This window comes from Globicephala melas, chromosome 16 (assembly GCF_963455315.2).
Source record: "Globicephala melas chromosome 16, mGloMel1.2, whole genome shotgun sequence".
NCBI classification, from domain to species: Eukaryota; Metazoa; Chordata; class Mammalia; order Artiodactyla; family Delphinidae; genus Globicephala; species Globicephala melas.
The window spans coordinates 28,229,063-28,251,016 of NC_083329.1; the positions used below are offsets into that span (position 1 = coordinate 28,229,063).

The 21,954-nt window shown below is 40.6% G+C and overlaps 1 protein-coding gene across 1 annotated transcript; it reads left to right on the top strand.

The window, feature by feature from the left end:
• Positions 1-27: 27 nt before the first annotated feature.
• Positions 28-15,691, top strand: COX15 (cytochrome c oxidase assembly homolog COX15). Its single transcript, XM_030865308.2, has 9 exons — positions 28-188; positions 1,628-1,818; positions 3,853-3,975; positions 4,266-4,452; positions 6,282-6,449; positions 8,489-8,570; positions 10,499-10,653; positions 12,181-12,294; positions 13,217-15,691. Exons 1-9 carry the CDS (start codon positions 99-101, stop codon positions 13,346-13,348), a joined length of 1,242 nt encoding a protein of 413 aa, XP_030721168.1. The 5' UTR covers positions 28-98; the 3' UTR covers positions 13,349-15,691.
• Positions 15,692-21,954: the final 6,263 nt, after the last annotated feature.

Sequence of the window (21,954 nt, forward strand, 5' to 3'; positions counted from 1 at the left end):
GTTCTGCGTGACCCGGTAGTGCTTCTCCAGTCGGTGGCGGAGAAAGGAGACCAGGGAGTGCAGGAGTGTGGAGGTGGCAGTTCTGCACTGCTCATAGTATGCAGCGATTACTCTTTCCGCCCTTGAAGGCAGTGATGGGGAGCCCGTGTCTCCGGCTCTTGATTCCTGGGGCGGCGCCTAGAACACAGGTACCGCACAGCAGCGGACTGAGTCGCGGAAGCTGGCATGGGGTGAAAGGGCCAGTACAGAGAGAATAATTCTCACATGTCACGTTTCCGTAGCTCCTTGGAGTTCACGACGCATTTACTTATGTCTAGGGCCCCTGAGTTCGGATCTGGACTTACCACTTAGTAGCTGTGGGCTATTAGCCAAGTTGGGTAGCCTTTCTGTACCTCAATTTATTCATCTGCAAAATGGGGATAATAGCACCTACTTCATAAGGGTTGTTGCATTAAATAATTTAATATACATAGAGGCTTAGCACATAGTAAAAGCTCAGTGATTTTTACCCATATATTTGATTTTTGCTCAAAGCTCCCGGATAGTCAGGTTAGGGACTATAACCCCATTCTACAGAGAAAAGTAAATTGAGGCTTAACTTGTCTAAAGTTACTTAGTTAATTAGAAGCAGGATAGGGAAAACATGGGTGTTTGGACTTTTAGGGATAGAGTCAGGAGAGGGCGTTTATTTGCTGAACTAATAATTATTGCGTGATTAATATGCGTTAGGAACTGTGAAAGAAAAGATAAAATACCAAAAGTTTCCTGCCTTAGAGGAAGTCACAGTTCATTCATTTGTAACTGATTTGTCAAATCTTTATTAAGGTCTTGTTATGTAAGGGGACTGTGTTTGAAATGAAGTGTGCAAGAGGGAAAGAGCCAGACTGACTAGACATTGCTGTCCCACAGCTCATAGCTTAGTGGGAGATGGAGACAAACCTCTTTGTACTGAGTGGTACATTACAGTGTGTGATGGAGAGGTATAGTGTGCTGGGAGAGTGACCTGTTGCAGATGTGGGGGAGTCTGGGAATACTTCCTAGAGGAGGTGACATCTAAGCTGAGATCTGCAGGAGGTATTATCAGTCAGGGGACCAGTAGTGCCCCGGTCAGAGAAAAATCATATTTAAAGACCCACAGGAGAGGGCTTCCTTGGTGGCTCCATGGTTGGGAGTCCGCCTGCCGATGCAGGAGAGACGGGTTCGTGCCCTGGTCCGGGAAGGTCCCACATGCCGTGGAGCGGCTGGGCCCATGAGCCATGGCCGCTGAGCCTGTGCGTCCGGAGCCTGTGCTCTGCAACGGGAGAGGCCACAACAGTGAGAGGCCCGTGTACAGCAAAAAAAAAAAAAAAAAAGACCCATAGGAGAAATAAAATAATCCATATTTAGGTGTAGAGTTAAGTCTGGGGGAAATATGCAGAGACCAGAAGGTTCAGGTGGTGTGGGGATGGATTGGAGGCAGTTGGGAGTGGATGTAGTCCAGATAAGAGATGATGATTTAGCAGGGCAGTAGCAGTGGAAATGGGGCCATTCAGGGTACTCCACACCAGACAGAGATTGAGTGTGAGTAGCAGTGGAGTGAAGCCTTTCCCTCTTTCTCCAGTTGTAATTTGTCTGTCTTGATCCTTAGTGTGGTTGCAGCTGTGGGATCAGGCGCCCCTTGAGGCCAGGGCAATACAGCACCATCTCTGAAGTAGCTTTGCAACCTGGAAGGGGTACAGTGTCCCAACCTTCAAAAGCTGCTGAGCGGGTGGTGGGCCGATGGCTCCTGGTCTGCAGTGGAACAGTGGCTGGAGCAGTTATTCTTGGTGGAGTAACTAGGTGAGTAGTTTGTTCATAGTGAGTCAGCTATTTGAGTCATCATTAAAGTGCAGGATGATGGAGGGGGAAGGGACCTTAGAAATCATTTCATCTAGCTCCCTCATTTTACGTATGCAGAAACTGAGGCCTACAGAGGGAACAGGTCTGATGGCTTGCCCAGCCCTAGAACAGTTTAGGGTTTTACTAGTAGAAGCCCTTCATAAAGACTGGTTCAGGTCTTACCTGTTAGCTGTGCATTGTTTGTGTATATTTCCCCCTACAATCAGAGTTCAAATTTGTCACAAAAATTTTTGTACAGTTTGTTTGAATTAAGTGCAGATAAGTTCCATACCTCTCAGTTGGTTCCTATGCATGCCTGTTAGGTCTCTTTAAATCTATAAAGAGATTTTATAGATTTGGATTCTACTCCCTCCACCTCTCCCACCCGCTTTGCAGTTTTTTTGTTGTAGAAGAAACCCAAGTCATTTGTCCTTTTGGATTTTCTCACAGTCTAGATTTTGCTGATTGCATACTTATGTTGTTTAACATGTTCCATTGTCCCCTGTATTTCCTGTAAACCACGTGTTGCTTGATCAGATTCAGGTTGGGGGGCAGGGGGCAAAATACTTCATAGGTTATTAGAACATTCATAAATATCTGGTGTCTATTAGAGATGTCAACAGCCATTGATGATCATTGCCTAAATACATTATTTCACTAGAGTTGCAAAATTGTAATAGGTATTTTATTAGCTCAACTATAAAGAGAAACTTTCATCAGCAGTTTGGTTATCCTAAGGTACAATGTATTCGGGAAGGCAAGATAAACACTTGATTCCTTTCCTTTTATTTACCAATTTTCAAAATAAGAAATTGGTTCCTAAGCACTCTCCAAAGGTGACCAATAAAGTGAGTTTTTAAGTATTAGGCACTCCTAGTTTTAAATATATTTGATATGTTTCAATCCGTTGTACTGAGATTTGCCCAAATTGTCCCATCTTTAGTCAGTGGGAACCTCTTCAGACTGGCTCCAGAGTCTTTTTGACAGGACCCTAGTAACCTTTGATTCCTTGCTTTCTGTTAAGATGTTCCAGGTTTGTCGTGTACATTTCCTGCCTCAGACCAGAAATCAGCTTTTTTACTTTTGGAATCCTGACCCCTTTTGGTGAAAATACTTTATAGTGTTAATAAAGTATGTGTTCCTCAAATTCTCTCCACATTCCCTGTGCCCTTATTTCAAAATACCTATGTGTTATATAGGCTGTTATGGGAAACTGCAACAAATTTGAGTTGTATTGTCTTTAAATTCACTCAATAACCTAAACCGATTTATATCTGTAGCAGTCTCTTCTCCCTGTGTAAATGATATTGGTTGGGGCTTCCCTGGTGGTGCAGTGGTTAAGAATCTGCCTGCCAATGCAGGGGGCACAGGTTCGAGCCCTGGTCCGGGAAGATCCCACATGCCGTGGAGCAGCTAAGCCCGTGCGCCACAACTACTGAGCCTGCACTCTAGAGCCCGCAAGCCACGACTACTGAGCCCGCATGCCACAACTACTAAGCTCGCGCGCCTAGAGCCCGTGCTCCGCAACAAGAGAAGCCTCTGCAATGGAAGCCCGCGCACTGCAACCAAGAGTAGCCCCCGCTCACTGCAACTAGAGAAAGCCTGCGTGCAGCAACGAAGACCCAGCGCAGCCAAAAAATTAATTAATTAATTAAAAAAATAAAATAATATTGGTTATGCATTTAGGACACATTTCTTTCATCTAAGGGTTGGTTTTATCTGTTAAGGAATGCTAGTGAAAGAAGTAAGGAGAGTTTAATGAAATAGTACAAGGAGTAAAGAAATTTGTACCTGATAGCTGCTTCTGACAAAATTCTAAGCAGTAAGAAGAGAGCAAGTTGTCAAAAGAGGAAACGATGAAACGATGTGTTTACCTTTATAGGGGTCAAGTTCAGATCCACTTGCTGCTGTAAACCATTTATGAATAATCCAGTGTGGTGCACACACATATACACACTCAAGTTTAATACACTCAGATTTCTTTCCTATCTTAAGGTTGACAGAGTCTGGCCTCTCAATGGTAGACTGGCATTTAATAAAGGGGATGAAGCCACCTACAAGCCAGGAAGAATGGGAAGCAGAATTCCAAAAATATCAGCAGTTTCCAGAATTTAAAATGTAAGTATTATAGAAAATCGGGTAAACTTCCCAGTGGGCCCACGCAATCTTTTGCTTATTTAAACATTTCAGAATGTTTAGGTTCCCCGATTTTTCGATATTTGGTTCAGTTATGTTTAGCGAGCTCCCTACGCTAAACCTCCAATTCCAAAGTGATTCTGAGGTGGCCGATGAGGAAGAGGGCAGACCAGTCAAGCTTTAAAACCGAGAATGTTCCTGCATTCTGTCAGGAAATAAAAATTAGATGAACTTTTTTCTCTTTCTTATTTTTGACGTCCCTTTTCACCCAGCTTGAATCATGATATGACGCTGGCAGAATTCAAGTTCATCTGGTACATGGAGTACTCACACCGAATGTGGGGTCGCCTTGTAGGCCTCGCATACATCCTGCCTGCTGCCTACTTTTGGAGAAAGGGCTGGCTCACGCATGGCCTGAAAGGACGTGTTCTTGCCCTCTGTGGTTTAGTTTGCTTCCAGGTGAGATTTACTCAAGTTTGGGAAACCAGAGATGTTCTCAGGAGCCTCCAAGGTGGCATTGTCTTTAAGGAAGTAATCTTTGAAACAGTGTAACAGAGTGGGTAAGAGCATGGATTTTAGTGTCACAGGCCTGGTTTCAAGGCCCAGCCCTGTCACTTAGTAGGGCATGTTGTCTAACCTCTGTAGGCTGTGCTTTCCTTACCTGTAAATGGGGACAATAATAGAACCTACCACTTAGGTTCTGTGAATATTAAGTGAGATCATGCATGAAAGTGCTTAGAGTAGTTCCTGGAATCAGTAAGCACTCAGTAAATATGTTTTTATGTCACAAGAATTAGAGTTCCTTTTCCATTACGGCTTTCTTCCTGGGTTCTTGTATCCTCCCTTTTTCTAACTTGCCTGCTCTATGGGGAAGTGGGATCCCTATACTAGAATGGCTATAGAAGCAAATAGGGAAATTCCAGAAGAGAGAAACATTCTGTGGGATAAAGAATCTTAGAATACAGATGTAGCTGAGAGCTGAAAGTATAAATGGTGATTAAAATTATATAAGTTGAACTTCTCTCTTTTCTTAAGGAAAAGAGCTTTGAATGACTCCCACAGTTAAGGGGTTAGGGAAGCCTGAGAGCCAAGGAAGGGAGTGTTAGAGAAGACACATGTGAGTATTTGGGTCAAGGTATACAGGCCCTAAGGGAGAGTCTCAGAGCATCAAAGAAATACCAAAATTTGATCAGGAGGAAGCTAATTGGTTGATTTAACTCAAAGTGGTAAGAATACGAACCAATGAAAAGGAATTAAGGAGGGAGATGTAAGAGACAAAATAAAGGCGATAGAAAAAGATAATAAAGAGGTAGACATTAATAAAAATCTAATAGAAACTAGGGAGGATTGGTGAAACAAAGTGAAAGTTTGTTTCAGAATTAAAAAGAAAAATAAAACCTACTTAAGATAGACTTCCAGGGAGGCAAAAATTTGAAGATGGCAAGGGGAGGAAAGTGAGGGCTGGCAAATCACACTGTATACTCCCTCATCTTCCAGTGTCCTGTGCAGATGAAATCACAATAATTAGAACATCTAGGGTAGTCTTGAAGGGGGAAAGAAATACCCAAAAAGACTTCCTGAGGAGTATATATTTAGAAAAGGTGGGATTCTCCCATCTCTTTAACATGATTATTGGCTGGGGAGAGTCAGGGTGAAAGGGTACCTTATCTGATATGACTAGAACTGACAGTTGTTTGGTTACTTGAAAAAGTCAGTTAAAACAGGGAATCATAGAATAATAATACATACCTTAAACTTTTCAACTTAAACATGTACTTTCATTACCATTTTTTTAAAAGAGGAGTAGAAATTTAGACACTTTCAAACCAATTTGCCTGAAAAGCCTTATAGATTTTTATGACTTCCCCCCAAACCTTTAGAATTGTCTTTTTCCACCTAACATGACAGTAATTGTTTTTAAGCAGTTATCTTTGTCAGGTTTCTCCAAAGCATCTAGTTTTTGTAAAATCAGCTGTCTTTTTACTTTCATATTTCACTGGTTTACATAATGTTAAATTATGCCAAGTATTTGTAAGCTTTTGCCCAAATACACTTTTGTGTACTTTTCTATATTTGGCTTCTACTTCAATAAAATGTTATTCTAAACAGTGGTGTAGTATTTTTGGTGCTGTATGTGGAAATTGGGTAGGTCTCAATTCCTGGGATACTGGGGATATGGGAGGGTATGGAAAGGAGGAGTTAGGTGGGAGTACTCACTTTCTCAGAGAGTAAAGTTGAATAAACAGCTTCAACCTTGTTTTGTTTGCCTCTTCTCTTTTTGGTTGCAGGGCCTGTTGGGATGGTATATGGTGAAAAGTGGCTTAGCAGAGAAACCAGATTCCCATGACATCCCTCGGGTCAGTCAGTACCGCCTTGCCGCCCACCTGGGATCGGCCCTTGTGCTTTATTGCGCCAGCTTGTGGACCTCTTTCTCGCTGCTGCTACCTCAGCACAAGGTGAAGTCAGTCTGTATTGTTTACCACCTGTACAGATGCTGACAGGGTCAGAGAAATGGAAATTCTGGTACTAATGGGAAGTTATTTGTCAAAATGCATGCATTCCCTTAGTAACACCTATCAGTTTTACCAGAAGCTAGATATAACCAAAGTTTAGAGAAACACTGAACTTTGGGACTCTGGATAGCTTTGGGACGGCAAAGTAAAAACTGCAATTATTCTTTTGGGCTGGAGCAGCTTATTCAAAGGAGAATTAGTATAGGTGCCAAATATTTTGTCAGCATTGCCTATCAAGAAAGATGAAAAGATGAATTTTAGAAAAAGGAAAGAGTACCAACAACAAGAGATACCCCAACCACTTTACTTCTGACTCCCAGAGGGATGATGGATGGAGAGGTGAGGAAGACCAGAACGAGAGCTATTTGTAGACGTTTAGTGGTGTGCAAGAGTGACGTTGAGTTGTTTGTTCTTTATGTGGGGACCCTACCATTCAGCAAATCTAACAAAATAGTAAACCGTAGTGATCTTGCTTAAAAGTATTTTCTCTGTACGCTGATTAAAGGAAAACACTAGGTATTTTTAAAATGAGTATTATTTTAGGTATTAAAGTCATGGTTGGCCTGGATAACCTGTTCATGGAGTGAAGTTTAGGATGATAGTAGGACTTTTAAATAGAATCATCCAGTAGGTACTTGGAGCCAGTGGTCTGGATCCCAATAAGGACAGGAGATGTTGACTTGGCAGTCATCCCACAGGGAAGCCAGGTGGGGCTGAAACATTGGTATAGTAGGTAATCCACACCTGAGTAGTTCCTGTTCCTCTTACTTTCAAAGGCAGACGTCTAAAATGAATTGAGTACATCTGTAGCTATACATCCTGACAACCCATTCTTGTTTTCCAGTTCTTGTCATCTGGCTTCCCCACCCACCCCTATATATACCCAGCCACACATTCACCTCTACACTTATACACATGCCCATACTCTCCTAAATACTCTCTACCGAATGGTACTCTTAAAGGTTACCAATGACTTTTTAATTATTGTTTTTCTCTTTTTGTTTATTTATATTCTGCACTAATTACAGAAAGGATTTGAGATGCTAGTCAACCACGTAGAACTGTGCTGTCCAGCACAGTAGCTGCTAGCCACATGTGGCTATTTAAATTCTAATTAAAATTAAATAAAATTAACTTTATATAAACAAACTTGTTATCTACTTAAACTTTAAATAAAATTAACTTTTAAAAAAATTTTCAGTTGCTCTAGCCTTATTTTAGATCCTCATTAGCCACATATTGGCCAGCACAGATAACAGAACATTTCCATCATCACAGAAAATTCCAGTGGACAGTGCTGATACACCGTCCTACAAAATCTTAGTAATGATGCCTAACTCTTCACATACTAGATTGTAAATCATTTGAGGGCAGCACTCTGACTTTCCTTTGTATCTTTATGGTTATCTGTGTATAAAGTTCTTACTAAATATTTGTTGATTCACTGATTATTATCACAAGTTGGCTACAGTAAAAATAAAAACAAATTTTGGCTTTACCCAAAACACTAAATGCAAGAATCTACTCTAGGCATTTTATGTAGTTTCGATTCTGATTATATTTGCTAAACATGAATTATTACACACAGCATGAAAATCCAGTTCTGTACCTTAAGTCACATCACTTTAACCATGGTGAAGTGTTTTCCCGTGAACAATGCAGATCATTCAGTTACTGAACAGATATATATTGAATACCTATATGCCAACTACTGGGCTAGGATTACTATAATAAGCAAGTCAGATGGCAGTTCCTGCCTTCACAAAACTTACAAGATAGCAGGGAAGACAAATAGTAAATGTATAAATTTAATAAAATTTAGATAGAATAAAATAGAATATCTGCTGGGAGTACTGAACCTAGTCTAGGGGTCAGAGAAGATCTGACCTCAGATTGTCTCTGGGGTTTGGCCTTGGAGATCTCTGCTGCCTTTCATAGTTCCTGCATTCAGTTTATCTGTGCGATTTTCTTTTATTATTTAGTTGCCTGAAACGCGTCAACTCCTGAGGTTGAGACGATTTGCTCATGGAACTGCAGGCCTGGTGTTCCTTACGGCTCTCTCAGGTAGGACTCTTCTTATCAAAGATGGCCTAGCTTCATTCCACATTCAGGTGGGATTTCTTGCCTAATGCTTTCCTCCTGTATCTTTATATTTCCTTTTCATACCTGCCTCTGTCATATACCACCATCTTCATCCTCTTTTTATTCCTTCCTCCCTTCCCCAAATCCTGCTTTCCAGTTGGTTGAACAAAAATATTGAGTATCTATCTGGGTCCAGACTGTCTAGGTTCAAATCCTGGCTTTACCACTTGTGAACTACATGACCTTGGACAAGCTATGTAACCTCTCTGGGCTTCATGACCTCATCTATAAACTGGGGAAGATGATAATAGTTTGAGTAATATATGTGAAGTGCTTAGCACCTCACATGTAGCAAAGGCTATGTAAGTGTTAGCTGTTGTTATTATATATACATTATTGTTATTATTATTATTATTTTTGGCTGCGTTGGGTCTCTGTTGCTGTGCGTGGGCTTTCTCTAGTTGCAGCGAGCAGGGGCTACTCTTCATTGCGATGCGTGGGCTTCTTATTGCAGTGGCTTCTCTTGTTGCAGAGCATAGGCTATCGGTATGCGGGCTTCAGTAGTTGCAGCACATGGGCCCTAGAGTGCGTGGACTTCAGTAGTTGCGGTGTGCAGGCTGTAGGGCGCGTGGGCTTCAGCAGTTGTGGCTCACGGGCTTAGTTGCTCCGCAGCATGTTGGACCTTCCTGGAGCAGGGATTGAACCCGTGTCCCCTGCATTGGCAGGCGAATTCTTAACCACTGTGCCACCAGGGAAGTCCCGACATTATTGTTATTATTACACTACACCAAGATGGGTCCAACAAAAGCCTGTCCTCAAAGATGGCCTTAGATGGGGAGTTTACTGGGGCAAAGAGACTAACACAGATCTTTATCATTCTTCAAATTACACCTCTACCTCTCTTACTCCGGAACTGCCCTATACAATTATCAGTAGCCTCATGTGACTATTTAAACTTAAGTTACTTAAAAGTAAATAAAATTTAAAGTTTAGTTTCTCATTCACATTAGCCACATTTCAAGTGCTCAGTAGCCACGTGGGTGGCTAGCAGCCACTGTACTGGATGGATGACAGATATAGAACATTTCCATCATCTTAGAAAGTTTGATTGGACAGCACAGCTCTAAATAAAACCATCAAACCAGTGATCCACCCAAACCTCCTCCCCTTTTTTTGGTGGAAGAACATGAATTTTGACTTTATAAATGCCATTTATAAAAATAAGGAATGTGACTTAACAAACCTGAATCTTTGATCATAACTAATGGATCAGTTATCCATTGAATTCATGGATATGTTCTTTGTGTGTTTACCCAGGATTTAGTTTATAAGATTTTTTTGAGCACTTGAGGAAGACAGATAATAAACAACAAAACATAACATGTCAGATAATGTTTGGTGCTTCAAAGAAAAATAAAGCAAGATAAGGGGATAGAGGTGGGCTGGGGGAGGGCTATCTTATGCAGTATAGGATAACTGGGGAGATCTCTTTGATAAGGTGACATTTGAGTGGAGACTTGAGGAAGTGAAGGAGTAAATTAGCTAGTTCCAGAATAGATGAGTAGTTCTCAGTTGGGGAGGTAAGCAGGACATCACAATCACTAAGGGAACTTTTCTAAACTAATATGCCTCCTCTAGAGCTTCTAGTCCACCCCTCTAGGGGAGGCATCCCAGAATCTTGGGGTGGGAATAGGTAAGGATGCAGGGTTTTTTTGTTTTTTTTTTTGTTTCCATGGTGATTGTGATATATATTCCCTGTTTGAGAACCTGTGCTATTGATCTTTCTATTCTCTGACTATTCCTTTTGTCTAACTCTGGGATAATAAACATTTTCTATGTCAGAACTAGTATTTGATCTTTGATCTCTTCTTTCTTTCATTTTAATAAATACTTTTTACCTTGGAATACAGGGGCTTTTGTGGCAGGGCTGGATGCTGGGCTTGTTTACAACTCCTTCCCCAAGATGGGAGAATCTTGGATCCCAGAGGATCTCTTTACCTTCTCCCCTCTCCTGCGGAATGTTTTCGAGAATCCCACCACGGTGCAGTTTGATCACCGGATTCTGGTAAGTCTGGCTGGTGGTTACTGGCTACTAAGGACAGGGAGCCTCTTACAGACTCTGCGGTGTCTGAAGCACTGATGGCAACGCTGAGACGGTAGAGTGGGAATCAGATTTCCTTTTCTTTTTAGAAGAAATTTAGTACCAGTTTTCTGATGTGACGTTTTTGTCTTAATTACCCACACCCCTCTAGCCAAATTCTGACTTTCAGGATACTGCCACCTTCTAAAAGTTCAAATATGCCTTTTATCATCTGGCAAATGATTAACTCCCCTCAATCCTGCACATGCGTAGGAGAGTCATTTTAGCAAAACTGAGGCCGAGTAGAGAAGAGAGTACAAAGACAGTGGTTGCTGAACACACAGCTGTCAGGGCTGAACCAAGACCCCAGGAAGCTAAGAGCATCATAAATACTCATTTTATTTAAGCTAATATTTATTAAGGGCCTGCTGTAAGATCAGCTTGGTGGTCTGGGCACGATAAATTGGAGCAGGGAAAGATCAGCAGCAAGGAGACCCGGGAGAAGCAGTAGTGCTATTGTAGTAATGCCGTGAGAATGATGGGGTTCAGGGCTTAATGGTGGGACTGGGATTGAGAAGCTTGGTGAATCTGAGAGAGGTTGTAGGGAATAGAAGACTGGCTGCAGGAATAAAGGTAAGGAAGGATCAAAGGAGATCCCAGAGTTTCTTCTGTGGCATGTTTAAAACACACCAGCAGAAATGGGACTATTGGAATGAGTGTTGAGCTAGAGACAGAGGATGTCATCAGACTGAGGTACGTTGAGTGTGAGATGATAGTAGTGCACCCAGAGAGAGGCCCAGGGGCCTCATATCCAGATGGAATGCTGGGGCTTGGGCAAGTTACCTTGTGTGGGCTCAGTCCCCACTGCCACACAGCATTTTGGAATAAGTCAGGTCTGGTTGAAATTGTCATCGTGGACAGCTCTGAAAAGGAAAAGAAATGAAATTGGTATAGAAAATGATAGAAAAACATTCTGCTTGACATCATGGAAGGGGGATGGAAACCTTCCTGCCAGCTGCAGACTCTTTCTGAAGAGGTGGAAATGAAAAGGAGACTTCAGATCATTTTTAGCCCTAGCTGGCAGCACCACCACCTCCTCTAGTCACAGCCCAGGGAAACAATAACCCTCGTGTGCTGGTGTTAGCCCTGTTTTAAAAATACAGGATTGGAGTAGAGATAAAATTAGGGATAAGGATGAAAAGAATAATTTAAAAACCGAGGGCCACACGTGGGGGACACCCACATTGGAAGGTGGATAAGATTGCTGAGTGTGTATAAAGTGGTACGTGCAGAAACTTTAGGTGGAGCCATGCCTGGCTGGCATTGAAGTGGCAAACAGAAGAGGAGCGTGGAAGAAGCTGAGGAGGAGTAATCAGGTGGTCCTCTGCCTGGGAGGGGAAAGTGCTTAGTGGGTATTCAGTGGATCTGGTGGAGTTACCTGTAAGGTGAGCAGAAACCAGGAGGGTGGGACATTTCTTCCTGGCACTTGATGAGACACTTTCCTCCCTGCAGGGAATCACTTCAGTTGCTGCCATTACAGCACTCTACTTCCTCTCCCGGAGAATTCCCCTTCCTCGAAGGACCAAGATAGCAGCAGTGACTCTGCTAGCTTTGGCTTACACACAGGTATAAACCACTTCTTTTTGTTCTGAAGGTGTCCTCAAAACAAAATTTAGGAAGAAAGGTGACAGACTAGGAGAAAATATTTTCAATATTTATAGTAGACTAAAAGGTTAACAACCAGAAAATAAGTAAAGGATATTGATACACAATTCTCACAAGAGGAATGATGAATGGCCAATAAATATGAAAAGCTGTTTAGCCTCACCTATGATCAGAGAGGAACAAATTAAAGCAATGTGTGCCATTTTGTACCTGTCAGATTGGAAAAAAATGAAAAAAAAAGGTAAGCAGATGTTGGCATGGGTATAGGAAAATAGATACCTTTGTATATTCTTAGCGAGAGCATGAGTTGGTATAGATCTTTTTAGTTGGCGTTTGGCAATATCTTTTGAAGTGTTAAATGTTTAATCCTTTCATCAAGCATATTGACTTATTAATGCCTGCTCTGTCCAAGGAAATTCATTGTGGAATTACTGTGATAGTGAAAAATTGGAAACAGCCTAAATAAACATCTATGGTATATCCATACTGTGGAATACTGTACTGTAGTTTAAAATAATAAGATCTCAAGACATACATTAAGTGGAAAAAAGCAAGTGACAGAACAATATATTTTTTTAAAAGCACCAAGCTGTTTTTCTATAAACATGTATACAAAAGTATAGGTGTGTAGAAACTGATAACAGTGGCTAGCTTTGGGGAGGAGAACTGGGCTAGATGAAGGATAATTAAAAGGAATTTTAGCTTTATCTAATCTGTTTGAATTTCCTTTGTTTTAAGTCTACTTGTGAAATTTAACAATATATGTTTTAATGTTCTGATGGGAGAATGTGGAGGATTTGTGTATCTGGTTATCCATGCCAGTCATTTCAGCTCTGCATATGTGGTTCCTACTTGGCTTACTGCTTTCTTTCCTTTGTAACAGGTGGGCTTGGGCATTAGCACTCTGCTGATGTACGTGCCAACTCCTTTGGCTGCCACTCACCAGTCGGGCTCCCTGGCTGTTCTCAGTGCTGCCCTTTGGCTCATGAGTGAACTCCGAAGAGTCCCAAAATAATTCTCAAGGATCAGCTTCCTAGGACTGAAACTGTGCTTCTGAGAGATTATCATCAGAGAACACAAGAACTTGAACTTTTCTGAGAGGATGACCTTGGTATACCAAGTGGTTTCCAAATTGATCAAGTTATTTAAATTGTTTGCCTGTTTTTGGGACAGTCACTGAATCAAGAAAGTCATTAAGTATGATTATGCTAAAGGTTCCTTTTTAAATCCATTACTTTTTGTGTTGAAATTCGGATTTAATGTAGAGAAAGAATTGTCTGTCATTTGCTTCTTAACAGCCTCTGTCTCAGGATTCTTAAATGTTGACAAGCTGTTGGTTCTACATGCATAATCTCTGTCTCCTTGACTTCCCGAGTCCTGGATTCTGCCTACGTAGAAATTCTTTATGGTCTCAACTTCACTTCCATCACGTAAAGATTCAAAGGGATAGATTGGCATACCCTAAAGTAGCCAGATAGCCTTCAGCAAGAAATAGCTGCTGTCTTCTAGTGTTCTGATTTTCAGAACTGGGGAAAGCACTAACCTAGATCCTCCTGAGATAGGGCTGTTACATTACTAGGTGAGATGAATGGAATACAGTATAAATCAGTTCCTGAAAGGGTTTCTCAACAGCCTCATGGATAAGAAAAATATGGCCTTGATGGTATAGTACATGGACATCTATTCAGGTATTTAAACAAACTGTTGATTAATGAATGTGTGATTTTGGCCTCTATTGATATTTCACAGGGCTCTTATTCAACTTTATTTTTTAAATCAGCAGTTTGAATGAAGGCATCAGAAAGATTTGAGAGTGGAGCAACCCAACATTGCTGATGTAATAGAAGACAATTACAACTCAAAACAGTTCCAGAATGGCACCATGAAGATGAAATTAAACAGGTCATAAATGTAGCATCTTCATTTAAATTATAAATAGCTTGTATAAATTTGGGGTAGAGAAAACTGGCTTATCATTTTATATAAAAAAAACTTAGGGGAGGGACTTCAGTTGGACACAGGCTCGACATGAACCAGCCATGGGATGACACTGATAAAAATTAGTGGTGTTTCAGATTTTATCAATAGAAGTGTCACAGCCATGGTCAGAAGACCTCAATGCAAATGCTGCATTTCACTCTGGGTACCACATTTTTTAAGGAGGATATATATCCAGACAAAGGGACCAGGATGGTGAGGAGTCCAGAACGTGTGTCACACAGGGAATACTTGAAGGAACTAGGGATATTCAGCTGGAGGAGAACGTTCGGAGAGAAAACAAGAATCCTGCCCTTGAGAAGTTGAAGCCCCTTCATGCAGAAGAAGGAATGAGCTTCCTTTGTGCTGCAGAGCTGGGAGCAGTGGGTGAAAGTTGCAGAAAGTTAGTTTTTAGTTTTGTAGAAGGCAAGAGTCAATTGGACCAAATCAAATGCCCACGAGGGTCAGGCTGGTGCTGAGTGGCAAACTGGAGAGCACATACCTGAATAAGGGACTACACTGCTGCTGAGTGCTGGCCTCTTGCTGCTCTGCAGGTCCAGAGTTGTCAGATCTGATTTTTCAAAGAAACTAAACATCCAGATTTTTATGTGAATGCTGTCAAGTCTTTTAGAACATTATGCAGGCTAAACAGATCTGGGAGCCATAAATGACCTAAGATTTGCCCCTGTACAATCGCTGGACTAATGATCTCAGTTCCCTTTCAACTCCAATATTCTCTGGGTTTCAGTGTGACCAACAGTGTATCATTCTCAAATGGTTCTTAGCAAAATACAATTAGACAGTTTGATTCTTAAAAAGTCCTGCCCCCTGGAGCTGGTTCCCAACTTCTCTCATGTTAGAATCTTTCAGAATCCTATCCCCAGCCTCAGTCAAGACCAATTAAATCACAATCTCTGAAAGCAGTAATAAGCGAATTCCCCAGGTGATTCTGATGTGCAAAGTTTGTGAACCACTGCCCTAGGCCTTAATAGCCTAGTTACCTTAGAAAGTTTTGACCACTTTATTCCCATTCCCTCCAAATTTCCACCCCACCCTATCATCTCATTTAATCTGCTTTGTTGATCCCGTTAGTGTGCTAATGGGGTATCACCTCTTCTAGATAGAATTCTCTAAAGAAGGGGAGCTGCAGTCACTGGGGCAGGTTGCCATACCATCATCTCCTGATCCCCAAATTAAGGTTGTTCTTAGTTAATAACAGAGTCTGCAGAGGGCAGCCTGATCCAACTCAAAGAACCACATGCTAATGCTGCTACTGTTCCCTCCAAAAAAGGAGCACTGAATGAATTCAATAAGTTTAAGTTGCAGATGTTTTACTTCATTGTTTCTTTTATTAAAGATGAATAAGTTTGGAAAAACAGATCTGGTTGCATTGAGTTATATAACTGTATTATGCCCATCTATGAGCTCCTGGTGAATGGATATTATCGGAATTATTTTTGTTTGCATTATTCCCAGCACCAGACACATACCAAATATTGCACGAATGAATGGAAAATGATTACAAACTGATGTCCCAGACACTGCTTTCAAAATAAGTCATCATACCTAGAAGATGAAATGGATTTCCCTTAATATTTTCAAAAGTCTCTCAACAATTCTGTCAGTTGTTTTTAAAACATCAAAGGAGATTAATACACCTGGCTTTCTTAATCAACCCAGAATAGCTTTGTCTTTAACTTAGACTGACAAATGCTGTCCATTTTGGCAGGGGTAATATTAGCCACTGCCTAAAGTGATGCTGGCTGCAAAGACCAACACTGATGATCGTAATAGTAGGATAGCCAGTTTATCTTCAGCAATCCTTCCAGTCCTGGCATGAATGGTGGGTTGTATACTGGCATATTTCACATATATACCCATGTCCCTGCATAAGAATGCATCCCCTCTCTAATATGCATTGCACATTTTGTTCAACACTGATTTAACAGTATTTATCAGAATTTCAAGAACTGTTCAGTAAAACTATTATTTAATGTGAAGTGTTAGAAAAACATACAAGCTTAGCAACCCCCAAAAGTGATGCCATGCAGGCAGCCTTTGGTTTTTTAAAGCAAAAAGGGAGTTTTTAGTTGTGGATCATAATAAAAAGATGTCTTTCAACACTGCAGGATCCAATGCTCAAGGCAGAAATCATGGAGGAGACAAGGCATATACTTCAGGACTGCAACTAAAGGGGAATTGTAGGATAAGAATTTCAAACACAGCATAATGACAAATTCCAGAAATCAAAGTGTTTGGGACCCTTGCTAGCAGAGAAAGATTTTTATGAAGCTAGTTAGGGCCAGAGCCTTCACCATCAGCAGTCGTTAGAGGCTAAACTCTGGCAGGTGCTCTGTAGGAGGGGCTGCTTAGGAAAGTATCAGGGCTACTTTACACTGGAGAAGTGGAGAGTGGAGAGGAGTGGTAGGCAGCCACAGGGCATATGAGTGGCTTCACTACTTAAAAAGGAGAGTCTCAGCTTGCCTGAAGTGATGCGTACGTGGCTATAATCATCCCGTGATTCTGAAATTTTTTTCCATTTTGGTCTTTATAAAAATGGCAAGCAACGATTAAATACATTTTAAAAGTAGAAAGCCCTTTAAAAGTATGGGTAATGATTCAATTTTACAAATAAAACGGTATTATTGCTCAGACTTCCAGAGAAACAAAATGGTCAATGGATGTATTCCTCCTCTGTCCCTCTAATAATGGTACTGAGAAATAATGAAATATTAGGGGGAAAAGGAAACATGTAATAATATAAGAGAAGTGTATTCGGATATTAAAAAAAAAAGAGTCCTCATTTTTTAACAAATATATTTTATAATACCAACAAATCCTCACAAATTTGTCAGAGCATATGGCCCTAGTGGCACGACTTGAGATTAGCATAACCTGAGACTAGTTTGGGAGAATTTGAAACATTTGCTGCTACTTCTACCTTAATTCTTAATTCCAACTGAAGTTTCATCACATACCACAGCAAAAAGGGAAATTAGATGCTAGTTCTGAATTTGTTTGAAAAGAAGTCTAAAAACAGCAAGAAGAAACAGCACTCTGTTTCTGTAAGGGAGTCTAGGAACTGCCCAATAATTACAACCAAGTTCCTTAATGAGGTAGCTCTAATAAACATTTATATCTTAAATAATTTAGATTGTAACCATAACATGAATTGCTTGGATGCTGTGGTTAAGAAAATTGTACAAAATTAAGCAAATTGTTTAAAAAAGAGATGTCTAAAATTTTAAATTATTGAAAGATATGAAGCTAGAATGGACGTAGTGAAAACCTGATACTATTTTTAACAAAGCATTTCTTTCATATTTTATTCCTAAATGTGAGCAATCACAAATGAGTATCAGAAGCAGTTATAAAGACTGCGCATGGTTAGTTGCAGTCAGCTGTGTGAAACACACAGTCTTGCAAGAAGATTCTGTCAATGATCATTTCATTGTATTACTACTGTTCTGGGTGTCAATTTCATCATCCGTAAAATCATAGGGGTTAACCAGAAATCTCTAAAGTCTCAGCTTTAAAAATCTCATTTTCTGGAGATTGGTTCAAGATGGAGTAGAAAGACCTGCTGTCACTCCCTCTTGCAAGAGCACCAGAAACAAAACTAACTGCTGAACAAGCATCGACAGGAGGACACTGGAACTCACCAAAAAAAGATATCCCATACCCCAAAACAAAGGAGAAGCCACAATGAGACGGTAGGAGGGGCACAATCATAATAAAATCAAATTCCGTAACTGCTGGATGGGTGATTCACAAACTGGAGAACACTTATACCACAAAAGTCCACCCACTGGAGTGAAGGTTCTGAGCCCCACGTCAGGCTTCCCAACCTGGGGGTCCAGCAACAGAAGGAGGAATTCCTAGAGAATCAGACTTTGAAGGCTAGTGGGATTTGATTAAAGGACCTCGACAGGACTGGGGGAAACAGAGACTCCACTCTTAGAGGGCACACACAAAGTAGTGTGTGCATCAGGACCCAGGGGAAGGAGCAGTGACCCCACAGAAGACTAAACCAGACCTACCTGCTAGTGTTGGAGAGTCTCCTGCAGAGGTGGGAGGTGGCTGTGTCTCACCGTGAGGACAAGGGCACTGGCAGCAGAAGTTCTGAGAAGTACTCCTTGGCGTGAGCCCTCCCTGAGTCCACCATTAGCCCCACCAAAGAGCCTGGGTAAGCTCCAGTGTTGGGTCACCTTAGGCCAAACAACCAACAAGGAGGGAACCCAGCCCCACCCATCAGCAGACAACTGGATTAAAGTTTTACTGAGCTCTGCCCACCAGAGCAACAGCCAGTTCTACCCACCACCAGTCCCTCCCATCAGGAAACTTGTACAAGCCACTTAGATAGCCTAATCCACCAGAGGGCAGACAGCAGAAGCAAGAAGAACTACAATCCTGCAGCCTGTGGAACAAAAACCACATTCACAGAAAGAGAGACAAGATGAAAAGGCAGAGGGCTATGTACCAGATGAAGGAACAAGATAAAACCCCAGAAAAACAACTAAATGAAGTGGAGATAGACAACCTTCCAGAAAAAGAATTCAGAATAATGATAGTGAAGATGATCCAGGACCTCAGAAAAAGAATGGAGGCAGAGATTGAGAAGATGCAAGAAATGTTTAACAAAGACCTAGAAGAATTAAAGAACAAACAAACAGAGACGAACAATACAATAACTGAAATGAAAACTACACTAGAAGGAATCAATAGCAGAATAACTGAGGCAGAAGAACGGAATAAGTGACCTGGAAGACAGAATGGTGGAATTCGCTGCTCCAGAACAGAATAAAGAAAAAAGAATGAAAAAAAATGAAGACAGCCTAAGAGACCTCAGGGACAACATTAAACGCAACAACATTCGCATTATAGGGGTCCCAGAAGGAGAAGAGAGAGACAAAGGACCAGAGAAAATATTTGAAGAGATTATAGTCAAAAACTTCCCTAACATGGGAAAGGAAATGGCCGCCCAAGTCCAGGAAGCACAGAGTCCCATACAGGATAAACCCAAGGAGAAACATGCTGAGACACATAGTAATCAAATTGGTAAAAATTAAAGACAAAAAAAAATTATTGAAAGCAGCAAGGGAAAATGACAAATAACATACAAGGGAACTCCCATAAGGTTAACAGCTGATTTCTCAGCAGAAACTCTACAAGCCGGAAGGGAGTGGCATGACATATTTTAAGTGATGAAAGGGAAGAACATACAACCAAGATTACTCTACCCAGCAAGGATCTCATTCAGATTCGACGGAGAAATCAAAAGCTTTACAGACAAGCAAAAGCTAAGAGAATTCAGCACCACCAAACCAGCTCTACAACAAATGCTAAAGGAACTTCTCTAAGTGGGAAACACAAGAGAAGAAAAGGACCTATAAAAACAAACCCAAAACAATTAAGAAAATGGTAACAGAAACATACATATTGATAATTACCTTAAACGTGAATGGATTAAATGCTCCAACCAAAAGACACAGGCTTGCTGAATGGATACAAAAACATGACCCATATATATGCTGTCTACAAGAGACCCACTTCAGACCTAGGGACACATACAGACTGAAAGTGAGGGGATGGAAAAAGATATTCCATGCAAATGGAAATCAAAAGAAAGCTGGAGTAGCAATACTCATATCAGATAAAATAGATTTTAAAATAAAGAATGTTACAAGAGACAAGGAAGGACACTACATAATGATCAAGGGATCAATCCAAGAAGAAGATATAACAATTATAGATATATATGCACCCAACATAGGAGCACCTCAATACATAAGGCAACTGCTAACAGCTGTAAAAGAGGAAATTGACAGTAACACAATAATAGTGGGGGAATTTAACACCTCACTTACAGCAATGGACAGATCATCCAGACAGAAAATTAATAAGGAAACAAAAGCTTTAAATGATACAACAGACCAGATAGATTGAATTGATATTTATAGGACATTCCATCCAAAAACAGCAGATTACACTTTCTTCTCAAGTGCACACAGAACATTCTCCAGGATTGATCACATCTTGGGTCACAAATCAAGCCTCAGTAAATTTAAGAAAATCGAAATCATATCAAGCATCTTTTGTGACCAAATGCTATGAGATTAGAAATCAATTATAGGGAAAAAAACGTAAAAAGCACAAACACATGGAGGCCAAACAATACGTTACTAAATAACAAAGAGATCACTGAAGAAATCAAAGAGAAAATCAAAAAATACTTAGAAACAAATGACAATGAAAACACGATGATCCAAAACCTATGGGATACAGCAAAAGCAGTTCTAAGAGGGAAGTTTATAGCAATACAATCCTACCTCAAGAAACAACAAACATGTCAAATAAACAATCTAACCTTATACCTAAAAGAACTAGAGGAAGAAGAACAAAACCCCAAGTTAGTAGAAGGAAAGAAATCATAAAGATCAGAGCAGAAATAAATGAAATAGAAACTAAGAAAACAATAGCAAAGATCAATAAAACTAAAAGCTGCTTCTTTGAGAAGATAAACAAAATTGATAAACCATTAGCCAGACTCATCAAGAAAAAGAGGGAGAGGACTCAAATCAATAAAATTAGAAATGAAATAGAAGTTACAACAGACACCACAGAAATACAAAGCATTCTAAGAGACTACTACAAGCAACCGTATGCCAATAAAATGGACAATCTGGAAGAAATGGACAAATTCTTAGAAAGGTATAACCTTCCAAGACTGAACCAGGAAGAAATACAAAATATGAATAGACCAATCACAGGCAATGAAATTGAAACTGTGATTAAAAATATTCCAACAAAAAAAAGTCCAGGACCAGATGGCTTCACAGGTGAATTCTATCAAACATTTAGAGAAGAGCTACCACCCATCCTTCTCAAATTCTTCCAAAAAATTTCGGAGGAAGGAACTCCCAAACTCATTCTATGAGGCCACCATCACCCCGATACCAAAATCAGGCAAAGATACTCCAAAAAAAGAAAATTACAGACCAATATCACTGATGAATATAGATGCAGAAATCCTCAACAAAATACTAGCAAATAGAATCCTACAACACATTAAAAGGATCATACACCATGACCAAGTGGGATTTAACCCAGACATGCAAGGATTCTTAAATATACACAAATTAATCTATGTGATATACCATATTAACAAATTGAAGAATGAAAACCATATGATCATCTCAATAGATGCAGAAAAAGCTTTTGAAAAAATTCAACACCCAGGGGGCTTCCCTGATGGCACAGTGGTTGAGAGTCTGGCTGCCGATGCAGGGGACATGGGTTCATGCCCTGATCCGGGAAGATCCCACATGCCACGGAGCGGCTGGGCCCGTGAGCGATGGCCGCTGAGCCTGCACGTCTGGAGCCTGTGCTCCGCAATGGGAGAGGCCACAACAGTGAGAGACCCGCGTACCGCAAAAAAAAAAAATAAAAAATAAAATTCAACACCCATTTATGATAAAAGCTCTACAGAAAGTAGGCATACAGGGAAACTACCTCAACATAATAAAGGCCATATATGACAAACCCACAGCAAACATAATTCTCAATGGTAAAAACCTGAAAGCATTTCCTCTAAGATCAGGAAAAAGACAAGGATGTCCACTCTCACCACTAGTATTCAACATA

Excerpts from the sequence above, each read along its gene's own strand:
- COX15 (XM_030865308.2), top strand. The coding sequence starts at position 99 with ATGCAGCGATTACTCTTTCCGCCCTTGAAGGCAGTGATGGGGAGCCCG. Across the intron at positions 189-1,627 it reads GGGCGGCGCCTAGAACACAG|TGTGGTTGCAGCTGTGGGAT; the intron begins GTACCGCACAGC and ends CTTGATCCTTAG. Across the intron at positions 1,819-3,852 it reads ATTCTTGGTGGAGTAACTAG|GTTGACAGAGTCTGGCCTCT; the intron begins GTGAGTAGTTTG and ends TCCTATCTTAAG.